We start from the raw sequence: 16,636 nt of genomic DNA, 5'->3' as shown, positions 1-16,636 counted from the left end.
CACTCATCTGCCTGCCCCTTTCTTTCTTTTCCAAAACAGCTGTTTAATCATTTTGTGGGGATTTGGGGCAAAGGAGGTGCCTTCCCTGCCAATTACTTTTTAATGAGTCCCCTACCAGCTTCCCAACTGAAGAAAGGGGACACACAAGGAGATATTAACATCTAACATGGACAATAAAAACCAAACCCAAACCTTTGCTTCATTAGACTTTTAATAAAAATGTTTCCTCTAGCAGCTGAGCTGTGAGTAGAAAGAATCTCTAAGAGATTTCAGGATCCCGACCAGCCCCGTAACTATCCTCCAGAGAGTGCAGGAGCTGGCCTGGATGAATGATGTAGCCTTAGGACAAAGACTGGCTGTGGTGCATCTGCAAATAATTCTGCTCCATTGAATCATCCACCCCATTTCCTCATCCCTACACTCGGCCCCACTTTCCTTTCCCCTCCATTTGGTCCCTCCATCTGATTGAGGGAGGTGCTCTTGTGCCAGTGACACGGGAGGAGAATCCTTCCAAGCTGTGCCTATTCCCTGGCTCTCGGACTAGAGGCAAGTGTGGATCCTGCACATGCAGTGAGGACTAATCCTATATGGTTTGTACCAAGGGCTGAACACTGAACCCAGCACTGCCCCCAGCTAAGGTGTCTGGTATTGAGCACACACTACATGACCCTCAGCTCCTTTCCCTGCTCCATGGGAACACAGCACAACAGAGGAAAATGTTTCTGGGGGGCCAAACTGGTCATCCTGCCCATGGCTATGGGTTGAAAAGATGTAAGGAACAGTTCAGGTCGAGACCCATCCAGTTCATTTCACTGGTGACTTGGTGAGGCCTCAGGGATAGTACAGTGTTCCTGCACCCAGAGGCAGCTGTGATCATCTTTTCCTTGCATTCACAGGGAATGCCTCTACCTCTACTGCTACAGTCAGACATGCACCACAGATAACAGCAGTATCGTGGATAGGACCTCCATCACCAACAGCATGAACCCTTACTGCTTGAGTGACAGGAGTCACTCCATTAGCTGTAGCTTGTCACTCACAGCAGGCTCCTTTTTCCCTGGGTTCAGGCAGGACTGGGAGACATGACATCCCACACTAAGCTGGTTTAGTACAAGCTCACAGACTCTACAGTGGCTTGTGTCACTCTTCACCCCTAAGAATGCAGCAAGACACCAGAGAAAGGAGCTCTTACACTGTAGCTTTCCATTTCTTCTCCAGCTCCACCTCCAGCAGTGATCCAGAGCCACCATGCCTTCGGCAAAACATCACCACTCTGGCTTCTATTCCTCCCAGACTGTACAGCACTCGCAGCTTTTGAAAGGGCTACACACACCAGATCCTGTGTTAAAAGCTCAGACCAGTGCTAAGTATGTACCTCTCTGTGTTACACATTAGTACCCGCACAACCACTACGAGATCTATCAGGGTGCACTCAGACTAGAGGAATCGTGATACATAGCAAAACACAGACATATAGATACTCATGGCCCATCCAAAGGTTATCTGCATGGATTAAATATCACATAGATTAATTTCAGTTACAACATAGAATACAAAGTGTACAGTGCTCACTTATATTTTTTTGATTACACATATTTGCACTGTAAAAAAATTATTTTTCAATTCATCTCATAAAAGTACTGTAGTGCAATCTCTTTATCATGAAAGTTGAACTTACAAATGTAGAATTATGTACAAAAAACTGCATTCAAAATTAAAACAATGTAAAACTTTAGAGCCTACAAGTTCACTCAGTTCTACTTCTTGGTCAGGCAATCACTCAGACAAACAAGGTTGGTAACAATCTGCAGGAGATAATACTGCCTGCTTCTTGTTTACAATGTAACTTCAAAGTAAGAACAGGTGTTCGCATGGCACATGGCATGGTAGCCAGCGTTGCAAGATATTTATGTGCCAGATGCGCTAAAGATTGATATGTCCCGTCACACTTCAACCACCATTCCAGAGGACATGCTTCCATGCTGATGATGTGTTCTGCTTAATAATGATTCAAAGCACTGAGGACTGACGCACATTCATTTTCATTATCTGAGTCAGATGCCACCCGTAGAAGGTTGATTCTCTTTTTTTGGTGGTTTGGGTTCTGTATTTTCCACATCGAAGTGTTGCTCTTTTAAGACTTCTAAAAGCATGCTCCACACCTCATCCCTCTCAGATTTTAGATGGCACTTCAGATTCTTAAACCTTGGGTCGAGTGCTGTAGCTATTTTTAGAAATCTCAGATCAGTAGCTTCTTTGAGTTTTGTCAAATCTGCTGTGAATGTTTTTAAAATAAACATGGGCTGGGTCATCATCTGAGACTGCTATAACATGAAATATATGCAGAATGTAGGTAAAACAGAGTAGGAGACATACAATTCTCCCCAAGGAGTACAGTCACAAATTTAATTGATGCATTTTTTAAAAAAAGAGCACCATCAGCATGGAAGCATGTCCTCTGGAATGGTGGCCAAAGCATGAAGGGGCATATGGATGTTTAGCACATCTGGCGCATAAATACCTTGCAACACCAGCTACAAAAGTGCCATGCGAATGCCTGTTCTCACTTTCAGGTGACAGTGTAAATAAGAAGCAGGTAGCAGTATCTCCTGTCAATGTAAACTATCTTGTTCGTCTTAGCAATTGGTAGAATTAGAAGTAGGACTGAGTGGACTTGTTGGCTCTTAAAAGTTTTACACTGTTTTGTTGAGTGCAGTTATGTAACCAAAAAAATCTGCATTTGTAATTTGCACTTTCACAGTAAAGATATTGCACTTCAGTACTTGTATAAGGTGAATTAAAAAAATACTATTTCTTTATCCATTTTACAGTGCATATATTTGTAATCAAAAATAATAATAAAGTGAGCACTGTGCTTACTTATAATTTAAATCAATATTGAAAATGTAGAAAAACATCCAAAAATATGTAATACATTTCAATTGGTATTCTATTGTTATAAGTGTGATTAATCGCAATTAATTTTTTTGAGTTAACTGTGATTAATTAACAGCCCTAATCACATCCTTATGATATTAACTTAATTATATACACTTCATTGATAGGCCCACCCTGTGTGTCTGTCAGACAAGCCTGCATATTGGTGTTAATAGTGTGAATTTCTAAGCAGTCTCAAATCCTGATTTCAGAACTTGAGTTATTGACATTGCAGTCTGTCGGGTTACTCCAGATTTACACCAGTGTAAATGACAGCAGAACTGTCCTGACAAATGATTCAACCTGTAAACTGAAATAATTGAGGAGTTAAAATTCTTGAGAAAATAATCCTAGTTCTAACTACTTAAAAAGTGTGATGGAATTTGTTAAAGTTGTAACTGGAGGGATGGATGGATTTTCCTATGTCTGTTTCATTTCCCTGCTTAAAAAGTGGTTTGACTTCTAAAGATGAAGGAGTTTTCACACAGAAATACTGTACATCTCTATAGGCCACCTCTGTGTGCTGCCTCTCTCAACCAATTGGGTGGCTAATTATTTCTCTTCCTAGCCAAATGCTTAGCATCTTTCATAACTACACGTAGGAAAAACAATTTCATGTGCCAAGGGAATAGGAACAGTCAATTAATTCTTTTTCAACTGAAAGTTTAAATCCACAAAGGAAAGTTAATAAAAATGTAAAAACTGGGTTTTTTTTCCATGCATCCATCAATTACATGAAATCACCACCCTGCTCAGAAATGAATCCACGCTCATTACAGGTATGCCGAGTCTGTGTGCTGGATCGTTCCTCCTGCTATGCATCAGTAGTCCTGTGGCTGTGTGTACTCATTGGCCATTTGAAGAGTCCATCTTGCAACTGCAATCCTGTTACGTCTTCGCCTCCGTTCCTGTGAGGGATGAGGTTCAGTTGCCATGCAGATGAGCACTGTGGTGGCTTTGGCTTGGTTATGACAGAGAGCTGGGTTTATGGTTTGTTTCCCCAAGGGGAGCAAGTCAGAGCTGATACAGGAGGCAAAGCTACTTCCCTCCAAAGCTGAATAAAACATTAGCTGTGGTGATGTTCACTGCAGGCAGCAGAGAAGAATAAGTAGGAGCTTTTTTGGATCTGCTTTCCAGGAGTCACCTGACACAGATCTCTGTGAATACCCTCTTCCTGGTTACTGCTGCTCAGTTTCATTTCATCTCCACGTTGTTCTTGTCACCTCTACCACAACCAGCTGCTCCACCAACAGCTATGCCAGCCCCAGGGCAGGGACTCAGGAAACCTGGCATTGTGCCCTCCTCTCTCTCTCTAGGCAAATGGGAATGGTGCAAACTGACTTGTTAATCACTCCTGTTCTCCCTGCCCCCCCCCAATAAACGCATGCCTATAGAACAGGGGTCAGCAACCTTTCAGACGTGCTGTGCCGAGTCTTCATTTATTCACTCTAATTTAAGGTTTCACGTGCCAGTCATACATTTTAACGTTTTTAGAAGGTCTCTTTCTATAAGCCTATAATATATAATTAAACTATTGTTGTATGTAAAGTAAATAAAGTTTTTAAGATGTTTAAGAAACTTCATTTAAAATTAAATTAAAATGCAGAGCCCCCCGGACTGGTGGCCAGGACCTGGGCAGTGTGAGTGCCACTGAAAATCAGCTCACGTGCTGCCTTCGGCACCCGTGCCATAGGTTGCTACCCCTGCTATAGAATCTTATCTACTTAATTACATTGGAGCAGGAAGATTAGCGCTCCTAGAGTGGATTCCTTTTCATCCTGATTACTGCTCCCTTTGGATCACAGAATATTAGGGTTGGAAGGGACTTCAGGAGGTCATCTAGTCCAACCCCCTGCTCAAAGCAGGACCAATCCCCAACTAAATCATCCCAGCCAGGACTTTGTCAAGCCTGTCCTTAAAAACCTCTAAGGAAGGAGATTCCACCACCTCCCTAGGTAACCCATTCCAGTGCTTCAGTTTGGCTGTCTGGTAACACTGACTGGTATGTAATGGCATGACACATGGAGTTTGAATCTCAGGGCCAGACCCCAGTTGCTGTTCATCAGCATTGCTCCATGGCACTTAGCAGAGCGATGCCAATTTACACCAGCTGAGAATCTAGCCTTCTGCCTCCACGTCTAGCCTGTGCTTGGCCGCTCCTGCGGAGATTGCTGACACCAGGTAGTGTCAGTTGGGGTGGTTTTTTTAATAGGGATACTTGTCTACTGGGAACAAGAGACCACGAGGCCTCAGACCAAAGAGAAGATGGTAACAGATGTTACTTAACTGCCCACAGGAGCTGGATCTGAACAGGCCATCAAGAGGCTGAAGGTTCAATATCCCATTATCAGCCCTGTGATCCATCCAGTCTCCCAGCCCACTAACGTTGGTTTATTCACTCCAACGCTTTCCTCAGAAGCTTGGAAATGACCCTTCTTTCCATACTGGTTTTGCTCATTCCTTTCTTTTTCCAATTTGCATGGAACACAGGCCCCCACAGCTGTCACATCACAAGCATCACTGATTGGACATTGCTAGTGACACCAGCATAATTCTGTGAATAACATTTGTTAATCTATTTGTGATCCCTTGACTGTTATCCTGGACTGGATATCCTTTGACTGGATCCCGGGTATACATACGTGGAGTTAGTGAGACCCCCCACAAGGTGGATTAGGGAGCATGGGTCTGCCCAGTTCTCCAGGTTACGCTGCATAGGCTCCTCAGCATTGGGACACTGTGCAGCTATATGTCCCCACTCCCCGCAGGCATAACATCTGTATGGAGGCCTAGGCATTCCCCGGTCTCTTGGTTTGGGCAGTCTAACATCTCGATCCTCTTCTCTCTAAGTGCTCTGACTCTTTGTGGCTTCTGGTGAGCCTTCAGCCCCTCTCTTTTTCCACCTGGGCTCTTCTGGTGGCCCCGTCACTCAAGCTCTAGAGCTTGGTGCTGCTAGTTTAACCCGGGGTGCCTCTTCCTTAACTGGTCAGGTCAGCTCCCTCATTGTCCTTCGCCTTTCTACCAGTGCAACAACCTCATCATAGGTGGAGGGTTCGTTCTGGCTCACCCAGGCACGAAGGTCTGGCGGTAGTCCCCTCACGTGTCGGTCGATGACCAGAACCTCTAGTATCTCTTCTGGACTCCGGGACTCCGTTCGCAACCACTTTTGTACGAGATGGATGAGGTCATACAGTTGGGACCGCGGGGTTTTATTTTCCTGGTACCTCCACTCATGATACCGCTGGGCCCGCACTGCAGTCGTTACCCCAGATCTGGCCAGGATCTCTGCTTTCAGTTGGGTGTAGTCTGCTGCAGCCTCTTCAGGCAGATCATAGTAAGCCTTCTGGGCCTCCCCACACAGGAATGGAGCAAGAATGCCAGACCACTGATCTCGAGGCCAGGCCTCCTGTAGGGCTGTCCTCTCAAAGGCCAGAAGGTATGCCTCTACATCATCCTCCTGTGTCATTTTCTGCAGCCACTGGCTGGCCCGTATGATCTGTGTCCTATCATGGCCGTGGTTCAGCTCTGTAAGGGTCTTTACCTGGTTTACCAGTTCTCGCAACATAGCTCGGTCTTGAGAAGCCTGATCCATCAGCAGGCGATTAGTCCCTTGCTGCAGCCGCACTGCCTCCTGTTGGGCAGCTGCCTGGACACGGGTAGCCTCCTGCTGGGCTGCTGTAGCTTGTATCAGTGCCCACACTAAGTCATCCATTGTGATGAAAAAAAAAATAAACCCTCTACCTTTTTTTTTTTTTTAAATCACCCTCCTTCTGCCACGCTGTGCACACCAGATCCCACCCCTCACACCAGTTGTGACAAAGTTCCTCCTCTACCTTGGTGGGTCCTGCGCTTATTGGGAGATTTGCTCACCTCTGTGATCTTCCCCACAGTCTGGATCAACTCCTCCTGTGTCTGATCAGGAGTTGGGAGCAGGAGTTGGGAGGATTGGGGGGAACCCAGGCCCGCCCTCTACTCCGGGTTCCAGCCCAAGGCCCTGTGTATTGCAGTTGTCTAGAGTGCCTCGTGTAACAGCTGCATGACAGCTACAACTCCCTGGGCTACTTCCCCATGGCCTCCTCCAAACGCCTTCTTTATCCTCACCACAGGACCTTCCTCCTGGTGTCTGATAACGCTTGTACTCTGTAGTCCTCCTGCAGCACACCCTCTCTCTCAGCTCCTTGTGCTTCTTGCTCCCAGCTCCTCACACGCACTTCCTCTCCTCTAGCTCCTCCCTCCCTGACTGGAGTGAGTTCCTTTTTAAACCCAGGTGCCCTAATTAGCCTGCCTTGATTGGCTGCAGGTGTTCTAATCAGCCTGTCTGCCTTAATTGGTTCTAGCAGGTTCCTGATTACTCCAGTGCAGCCCCTGCTCTAGTCACTCAGGGAACAGAAAACTACTCAGCTAGTGACCAGTATATTTGCCCTCTACCAGACTCCTGTACCACACTGGCATGGGTCTGTCACAACACACACACACACACAACTATATTCCCAGCCACAAGGCTATGCATGAAGTTTACATTAGGTCAGCTAGCATGGGCCCAATCTTTCCTCATAGCATCCAAGGACCACCAGAAAGATATCTCAGTGGACCACAGGGATGCAGAACTTTCATCCTCCACCAATAACACATCATCTAACAGAACAGCTGGCCTATTCCAAAATGGCAGCAATGGCAGAAAAATGGCTCATGTTCCCATGCCTACAACAAACAAATGCAGCATGGCCAGTTATTCCCTATATTCCCTTAGCAATATGACAGCTAAGACAAGCTGTCCAACAGCAGAGAAGACCCGCCTGCTGCCTTCTAAACCCACCTGGAAAAACACCTTCACAACGAGACACAAAGCAGGTAACACATACCTGGACTGCCAATCACCCAAAAGCTCACCCTCATGAAGCCACCAAGTCCCATGTTTAGTTAGCACGGATCCACCTCCCTCAAAAAACCCTGTAGAACAAAAATGTTAAGTGGTAATAAACACTTTCCATTTCTCCAACAAAAATCGTTTTTGCTAACATTACACACTGCAGTACTCTGCAGACTCCTGTCTGCCTATACCTAAGACTGGAGTTTAATTCCATAGGGAAGGAGGATACTACCTACCATTCACAGTTTCAGTGACTGAGGGCTGGCCATCCATCAACTGCAGAAGCATTGAAAAATACCATCCCAACCAAAGCCTTCCAAATAAATCACAGCTCGCCAAACCATCCAGACAGTGGCAGCTGGCCCATCCTGCTCATCTACAATTGGTTTGCAATGATTTATTACACCCCCAGCACCCTGCCCTATCACACACACAAACTCTCCAGACACATGCATGTGAACACACACACACTCCAAAGGCAAAAGCTACCTATGAAATACAATAGATTATCAGGTCACTGGTGCAACATGAAGCAACAGTTTGGAACTACCAAAGCCACAGGTTCAGCCACTTTCCCTCTCCAGCATCTGTCAGCACAAAACCAAAAGGGAATATCAGTGTCAGATCATTGGGTGTGGCACAGATGGAATTAATTCAGAGGGTGTCAATGCTGCTGGCATCTCAATGAAGGAGCCTGTGTCTGGATGGGGAGTCTCTGGGGCTCCAGCTTTCTGCCTCAGAATTGAAGGCTTAGCTGCACCTGGCAAAAGAAGAGGTGTTCCAGCTGGAAGATTCCTATCTGCTTGCCCTTCAGCATGAAGTCTGTACCATTGCCAGCTCTTCCTCCTTCAGAAGAAGAGGAACCTCTATCCCCAGTGCTTCTAGGGGAATGACGTTCCTGGCTACCCAGAGAGCTGTAAGGCTTCTGTCACTGCTGTATCTGAGTGCCTCTGGCTCCCCTGGACTCTAGTGGGGAAAGGCAGGACAGGTCTGATCCTAGGGACAAGATGACATCCCTGCCCTCCTGGGACTCCATCCGGGATAGAGGGGGGTGAATTCAGGAGAGAGAGAGAGAGAGCGCAAGCACAGGGGGCCGATTGGAGTGGATGTAAAGGTGAAACATAGGAGGAAGGACAGAGGAGCAATTTAGACTGTAAAAGGGGGGCAGTTAAAAAACAAGAGTCAGGCAGGCAGAAGAGTGAAAATAGAGTGACTTACAAGAGGAAAGAGGAAGAAATGGAAATTCAGGTGACACAATAAGTGAAAAATATAATTTGTATAGAAAAATCTAGAGCCAAAATATTGCAGTGAAATACACATTCATGTTTCCCATAGCTGTCAGGAACCCATGCTGTCCCTACCAGAGTTCCTGAAATATGTATGAAACATGAATGCATATTTCAAATACTTCAAGTCCTGAAAATAAACTCCAGTTTAGCCATCATCTGATCCATTCTGTGATGTCACGACCATCCCTACAAAGTGATTGCTCTGTTACAGGCTCTGGCACTAAACAACAGGAGCAGGCTAGTGAGAAAGGAGGCAGTCTCTGATCAAACACAACAATCTCTGTAACCACAAACAAATCAACACACAATCCTAGTAATCAGCACTCAAGAGAAAGGAAGCACAGACCAACTGCACAGCTATTTCAGGAGAATGGATGAAAGATGGCAAAATTTGTTAGAGTTTGCAAGCGCTCTTCAAAGAGCATGGACTGTTGGAGTGCATGCCTTAAGGCTGAGAAGAGAGCTGTGTCTGGAAGAACACATAGGCAGGAGAGCATTAGAAACTTTCCCTCCTGCAGAAAGAAGCTGCCGAACCCACCAGAGGGGAAACAAGTGAGGAGTATAGTTTGCAGATGGCAAAAATCTATTCACCTCCAAAGCCAAGACATATCTCAGGCACTGGCAGCCAGGAGAATGAGTCCGGGTGCTCAGAAGAGCTCCTGTGCAGGGAGACTGGATGAAGGCCCCTCAACATAGCTGGAAAAAAAAATCTATAATTGATTTGGTTGGGATTTAAATAGGTAACAAGAAGGATCCTCCTACTTCTGTTAAGCAAGGGTTGAAAGAGATGCCTCAGCTCTCTCTCAGTCTAGCACTGTGCTACTAAAACATCTGGCCAGCAGCATGTGCATGGCTGTGAGAGTCCCCTTGTCAAAGGGATATCCAGGTGGATTAGTACAATGGGTTCTGTGAAACAGTTTCTCTTAGTTGAGGATTTATCATACATGTGGCCTCTCGTCATTCAGAATCAGTCATATCCCATTGAGTGAAGGAGTGTAAACAGCAATGCCCCTTACTGACACTTCAAGGAAATAGAATATCATGGGAAGTTAAGTGGTGACGCTGTGTGCACAGCTAGTCTATGTAGCCAGGTGTTTTTATCCTTCCTACCCCATTACCCACACTTGTTTTGTCTGGTTTTAAATTAGTCGATAGATTCTAACTTAGGGACTGTCTCTGACTATGCATTTGTGAAATGCCTAGCACACTGTGGCCTGGATCCTGATTGAGGCGTCAGGGTACTACCACAGCATAAACAGTCAATAATAAAAAGAGCAACCTATGATCCCTTTTTATAACACCTGTTTTTACACTAAAAAGCCTGCAGATCTCACCAGCTGATGACTCTCAGTGTGCCTGTACATATACAACACAGCTGCACATATAGTGCACACACACATGCTGTGCAATCACATACACACGAGGCTCAATCCTGCAAGATGACCACCACTCTGGACCCAATCCAACAAAGCAATGAAGTATAGGCTGGAGCACATGACTTATGAGGAGAGGCTGAGGGAACTGGGCTTGTTTAGTCTGCAGAAGAGAAGAGTGAGGGGGGATTTGATAGCTGCTTTCAACTACCTGAAGGGGGGTTCCAAAGAGGATGGAGCTCAGCTGTTCTCAGTGGTGGCAGATGACAGAACAAGGAGCAATGGTCTCAAGTTGCAGTGGGGGAGGTCTAGGTTGGATATTAGGAAACCCTACTTCACTAGAATGATGGTGAAGCCAGGACCGGCTCTACTGTTTTTGCCGCCCCAAGCAGTGTGCCAAATTGCCGCCGCGGATGGCGGGGGCAGTCCATATGCTGTTAAGGCGGCACGTGCATTTCCGCCACAATTCGGCAGCAGTTTCTGTCTTCAGCTGGAAGACAGAAGCTGCGCCACCGCGGACAGATGAACGTAGAAGTTGCCGCTGAATTGCCACCGCCACAGAAACGCACGTGCCACCCTAATGGCACATGACTGCCCCCGCCATCCGCGGCGGCAATACGGCACCCTATTGGGGGCAAAAAACACACAGACTGCTGCCCCTTGCAGATTGCCACCCCAAGCACCTGCTTGGGATGCTTGTGCCTGGAGCTGGCCCTAGGTGGAGCACTGGAATGGGTTACCTAGGGAAGTGGTGGAATCTCCTTCCTTAGAGGTTTTTAAGGCCTGGATTGACAAAGCCCTGGCTGGGATGATTTAATTGGTGTTGGTCCTGCTTTGAGCAGGGGGTTGGACTAGATGATCTCCTGAGGTCTCTTCCAACCCTAATCTTCAATGGTATAAATTAAATGCTTAAAGTGAAGCTCATAGAAGTTAAAGCAGCAGAGAATCCTGTGGCACCTTACAGACTAACAGACGTTTTGGAGCATGAGCTTTTGTGGGTGAATACCCACTTCGTCAGATGCATGCCCACAAAATTCACCCACAAAAGTTCATGCTTCAAAAGGTCTGTTAGTCCATAAGGTGCCACAGGATTCTCTGCTGCTTTTACAGATCCAGACTAACACAGCTACCCCTCTAATACTCATAGAAGTTCAGCACACTGTTTAAGGGCTTTGCTAGATTAAAACCAGAGTGCTCAAGGATCAAGCCCATAGTATGGAACAATTGCAGAAAAGCTGATATCTGACCTCTCTGTTTGTGGGACAACGGAAACTTGTGCCCATATTTTGCACCCACCAAATCCCTTCTGCATTTAACAGAATAACCTTCCTACTGCAATGAGTTTTGTTCCATCATATCCTATGGAATATGCTAAATTATATAGAATGCCACAGGATGGTTAATAAATCTATGGAAAAAAAGACTGCATTCTCTATTATATTCTACAGGCTTTTAGACCCATTTCTATTGAACCCTATTGATTTAGTTTCTATTCAAGTCTAAGATTTTTCCATAAGGGCTCCAGGCAGAAGTAAATTTATTTGATCATTTCACTGTCCAATCCATGCCCGCAGACAGATAGTTTCACAAACACTTGGATTTGTCCCCTCAAGGCTAATATGGATCCAAGAACATGGGAACAGAAACAGGAGACCATCTTTCTGAGCATGCACCACTGTAAGTGCACATATACATGTTCCAGGTTCTGAGAATAACGAGCCTCCATTAGTTCCATTTTCTCCCATGTACAGTGATGCTGAGCGTACTAACACCATCATTTCTTCATTATTCTTGCTAGGTCTGTGTCAGGGCAACTGTGCTGAAGGCATTTGCCTGTTCTCCATAGCATGCGGCATTGAAGCAGACATTACTGATCTCCTCATGGATCACAATGGTCCCTTCCGGCCTTGGTACTATGATTCATCGAAATCCCAGAGACATTTTGTCTGAGACTATCATACCTAACAAATACAAAGGGACATCACACTCTGTGAATGGGGAAGAGAATATACAGCAGGAGAGGCTTTGTTTTAAATCAATATTCTTCAGCAGGCAGACCAATTCTGTAGGTTATCAGCACTGACTAAGCAGAGAGTTATCTGGCTGTCTGGCACAAGCTGACATATTATTTTATACATTTGAGGCAAAAGATATTTCCCCACACAAGCCAAATGTCAGCGGTGTTGCTGAGGCCCCAAATTGCAAATGCTAGATTTTACATCCTATTATATAACTTCCTCCCCTGTGGAGGAGCCTGATGTTTTCATGAGGGTTTTTAGCGGCTGCGCTGCTAGTGAAATGTTTTGTATCGACAGCTCTGGAGCCTCTTGTCTTTCTCTACAGAACAGAGACACCAAAGGGAGCAGCCAGGCAGGCTTCTCCCATCAAAATGTCTCAACAGTGATCTGTAGGGATGTAGCTATGGGGCGTGGCCTCCCTCGGAGACTGACAGTGACGGAGAGTCACACCCACCTACTTGCTTACAAGGGACCACCTCTAAGGGTGTCTACACTACACAGGTGTGTTTTTATTTTAACACATTAGCTAACATGCTAAAATCCTAGTGGAGACAAGGTAACTGTAATTTTAACACGCTGGTGAAGGTAAACCCTAGGAGTGAGCCTAGAGCTTATCTCAGCCAACGAATATGGGTTAACACTACAACTTGCCTTGCCTGCACTAGGATCTTAACATATTAAAACAGACCTTTTCTCCAAGTGAAGACAAGGCCTTAGCATGAGGCGCCAGCTCAGTCTCCTTGTGCATTTCAGACTTTATGCTCTCTGCTGAGACTTCCTTCAAGGGAAGACTTCCTTCAAGGTTTTGTGATATGGCACTTGTCCTCTATGAACAGAACTTATACCCCCAACTCACCAAGTGTAGATTATCTCAGGCCATGTCTACATCTAAAATTTTGCAGCGCTGGTAGTTACAGCTGTATTAGTACAGCTGTATAGGGCCAGCGCTGCAGAGTGGCCACACTTACAGCAACCAGCGCTGCAAGTGGTGTTAGATGTGGCCACACTGCAGCGCTGTTGGGCGGCTTCAAGGGGGGGTTCGGGGAACGGGAGAGCAAACCGGGAAAGGAGACCAGCTTCGCCGCGGTTTGCTCTCGCGTTCCCCGAACCCCTCTGCAAACCGCAGGGAAGGAGACCTGCTTGCTCGGGGTTCGGGGAACGAGAGAGCAAACCGGGAAAGGAGACCCGCTTCGCCGCGGTTTGCTCTCGCGTTCCCGGAGCCACCCAGCAAACCGCAGGGAAGGAGACCTGCTTGCTCGGGGTTCCGGGAACGAGAGAGCAAACCGGGAAAGGAGACCCGCTTCGCCGCGGTTTGCTCTCCCGTTCCCCGAGCAAGCAGGTCTCCTTCCCTGCGGTTTGCTGGGTGGCTCCGGGAACGCGAGAGCAAACCGCGGCGAAGCTGGTCTCCTTTCCCGGTTTGCTCTCGCGTTCCCGGAGCCACCCAGCAAACCGCAGGGAAGGAGACCTGCTTGCTCGGGGCTCCGGGAACTAGAGAGCAAACCGGGAAAGGAGACCCGCTTCGCCGCGGTTTGCTCTCGCGTTCCCGGAGCCACCCTGCAAACCGCAGGGAAGGAGACCTGCTTGCTCGGGGAACGGGAGAGGAAACCGCGGCGAAGCTGGTCTCCTTTCCCGGTTTGCTCTCGCGTTCCCGAACCCCCCTGCAAACCGCAGGGAAGGAGACCTGCTTGCTCGGGGTTCCGGGAACGCGAGAGCAAGCTGGGGAAGGAGACCAGCTTGATTACCAGAGGCTTCCTCCTTCCACGGAGGTCAAGAAAAGCGCTGGTAAGTGTTTACATTGGATTACCAGCGCTGGATCCTCTACACCCGAGACAAAACGGGAGTACGGCCAGCGCTGCAAACAGGGAGTTGCAGCGCTGGTGATGCCCTGCAGATGTGTACACCTTCAAAGTTGCAGCGCTGTAACTCCCTCACCAGCGCTGCAACTTTCTGATGTAGACAAGCCCTCAGCCTTTTCTTCTAAAGTGCTTTAACACTGGGCTCCAAGGGGTGGGGCCCTCTCTTCTCAGGTGCCGACACCCTACGCTGACTCTTTATAAGAATAGTGCATTTAGTATAAAATCCACTGTGACACATGAGCACCATCCAAACATCAGTATAAAGGTCACACAAGATTTCTCTTACCTGAGCCGTTTCTCCCCTCAGGGTGGTTTTGTGAAAGATACTCTCCAAAAGCCTTTGCTGCCCTGAAAGTCCAAATGCCAGGGAACACACAGCAGCAGATACAAAAAGAGAGGAGTAAAGGTTAGTGTAGGAGCAGCTATTTGCGATCACAAAGAGCATTTTAATGAGTGCTATTTCCCCTAAGTCCCCTTGTTCCTCCCTCTACTTCCAGCTGATGCCAACACAAGTATACTAGGATGGCTAGGGGTGCCGCAACTTTATCGGTCTGGAACATCTCTAGGAGCCAGGTGGAAGTGCAGCTCCATAGTTTGTTCAGCTTTTGGCCTCTGGTGAGACTGCAAACAAGGGGACCAACTGTTATACAATATGGTCTTGTTATTTATGACTTGGAAACCTGACCACTGGCAACTGGGCTGCACTGCCTCATTTCTGAGAGCTGCCGAGTGGCCCTGAGATGGTAACAGCTACCAGCTTGGGTCAAATTCAGACTGGCAGCCTAGTGGAAAGAGCCTCTACATTCCAGTCCCAACCAATCTTCTGGTGCTTTTTCTTTATGTTCCAACATGTTAGCAGCCCCAGCTCCTACAATATGAATAGCCATCCATTCACCTTACCCCAAGCTATGGGGCACCCATTACACTTCCTCTGATACTATGGAACAGGATTGTTTAAAAGGTAATTAAGACCAATAAAAATAAACAAACAAGCTCATGATAATAGTTACATTTACAACAAGTAGGTAGCAGAGTAGGAAGGTGAACTACAACGGGGAAAGTTCTCTCTCTCTCTCTCACTCTGCTAGAGTACTTTTGTTATCTTTCTCCTTCGGAGGTGCTTGACCTCAGAGTAAGCCTCTGCCTCTCAAGGTGAAGCTGCAGTCGCTGCCGTGAGAGGCTGCTTGTGAAAGCAACAGCACTTGTGCTCACATTTACACTTACTCTCAGCTCCTGACTTCCCTTCTATTCTGCCACTTGATGACAGGACAGTGCAACAGCCCTTCACCCATGCAGTCAGGAGTTTTCCTTGCTGCGCATATACACTATCTCTCCAGGGTGTATTCACAAGTGTGCCTGGCATAGGTAAGAATGGAAGGCCCATTTGTGAGCCACAAACAATATAACACTGGGAATGGAGACTATCAGAGCAGTAAAGAAGGGAAGCGATCCGATTTCCCCAGGACTAATAACTTCAGCATTGCAGGATGCAAAATGTATTGAGCTGGAGAGCTGATTCCACCTGTGAAAGCAGCAGGGCTTTGTTCTCTGCTTAGCTACACATAGAAAACGTAGTGTGCTAAGGCTTTGATATGGTCATCCACCCCACGCACTTGTCTAGTCCAAAAACTGGATGTTCCCTTGAGACAGGCTTGTTTTGGGGGCAGTGCTCCCCTTCTCTGCCTCCCTGAACAACCAAGTACAAAGCAGAGCACCCACTGCAGCACCCCTTAGGAGAGTGCAGCATGCTCCCTCCCCTGTGCCTTTGTTTCAGTGGGGGGCTGGGGAGGGGCAGAGTTAGAGCCCCACTCCATTGTCAGGGTAGCATTCCAAGGGGCACCAGCCGGAAGCCACCCTTGCACTTGGGACATTCCTAGATTTCAAAGCTGAAGGGACTATTGTGACCATCTGGGCTGACCTCCAGTACAGCACAGGCCAGAGACCTGCCCCAGAATTGTTCCTAGAGTAAATCTTTTAGAAAGACATCCAGTCTTGATTTAAAAACGGTCAGTGATGGATAATCCACCAGAACCCTTGGTACATTGTTCCAGTGGTTAATTACTCTGACTGTTAAAAAAATGATGCCTTATTTCCAGTCTGAATTTGTCTAGCTTGAAAACTTAGGAGGATGCAGGGGCTGCTAATGTGACTTACCCATGCCTCAGGGCAAGGATGAAAGTAACATGAAAGGCTTACCAGTATGGGGTCCAGCTCTGGGACCCCGGAAGGGGTGTGGGGCTGGAGGGGAGGGGTCAGCCTCCCCCCGCCAGCCCTTCTGCACCGCCCAGCCAGC

The 16,636-nt window shown here is 47.1% G+C and overlaps 1 protein-coding gene across 7 annotated transcripts in view; it reads right to left on the bottom strand.

The window, feature by feature from the left end:
• NSMF (NMDA receptor synaptonuclear signaling and neuronal migration factor) overlaps positions 1-16,636 on the bottom strand; it is an 83,023-nt gene that overhangs the window by 50,178 nt on the left and 16,209 nt on the right. For all 7 annotated transcript variants that reach the window (XM_030535887.1, XM_030535886.1, XM_030535885.1 and 4 more), the window contains exon 2: positions 14,630-14,691. In XM_030535887.1, the coding sequence (XP_030391747.1) occupies positions 14,630-14,691 (62 nt within the window). The remainder of the gene's footprint in view (positions 1-14,629; positions 14,692-16,636) is intronic.

The sequence above is a fragment of the Gopherus evgoodei genome, chromosome 16, assembly GCF_007399415.2.
Source record: "Gopherus evgoodei ecotype Sinaloan lineage chromosome 16, rGopEvg1_v1.p, whole genome shotgun sequence".
Taxonomy (NCBI): Eukaryota; Metazoa; Chordata; order Testudines; family Testudinidae; genus Gopherus; species Gopherus evgoodei.
The sequence above is the reverse complement of the archived record's forward strand: the minus strand, read 5'-3'. Positions and strand labels throughout refer to the sequence as shown.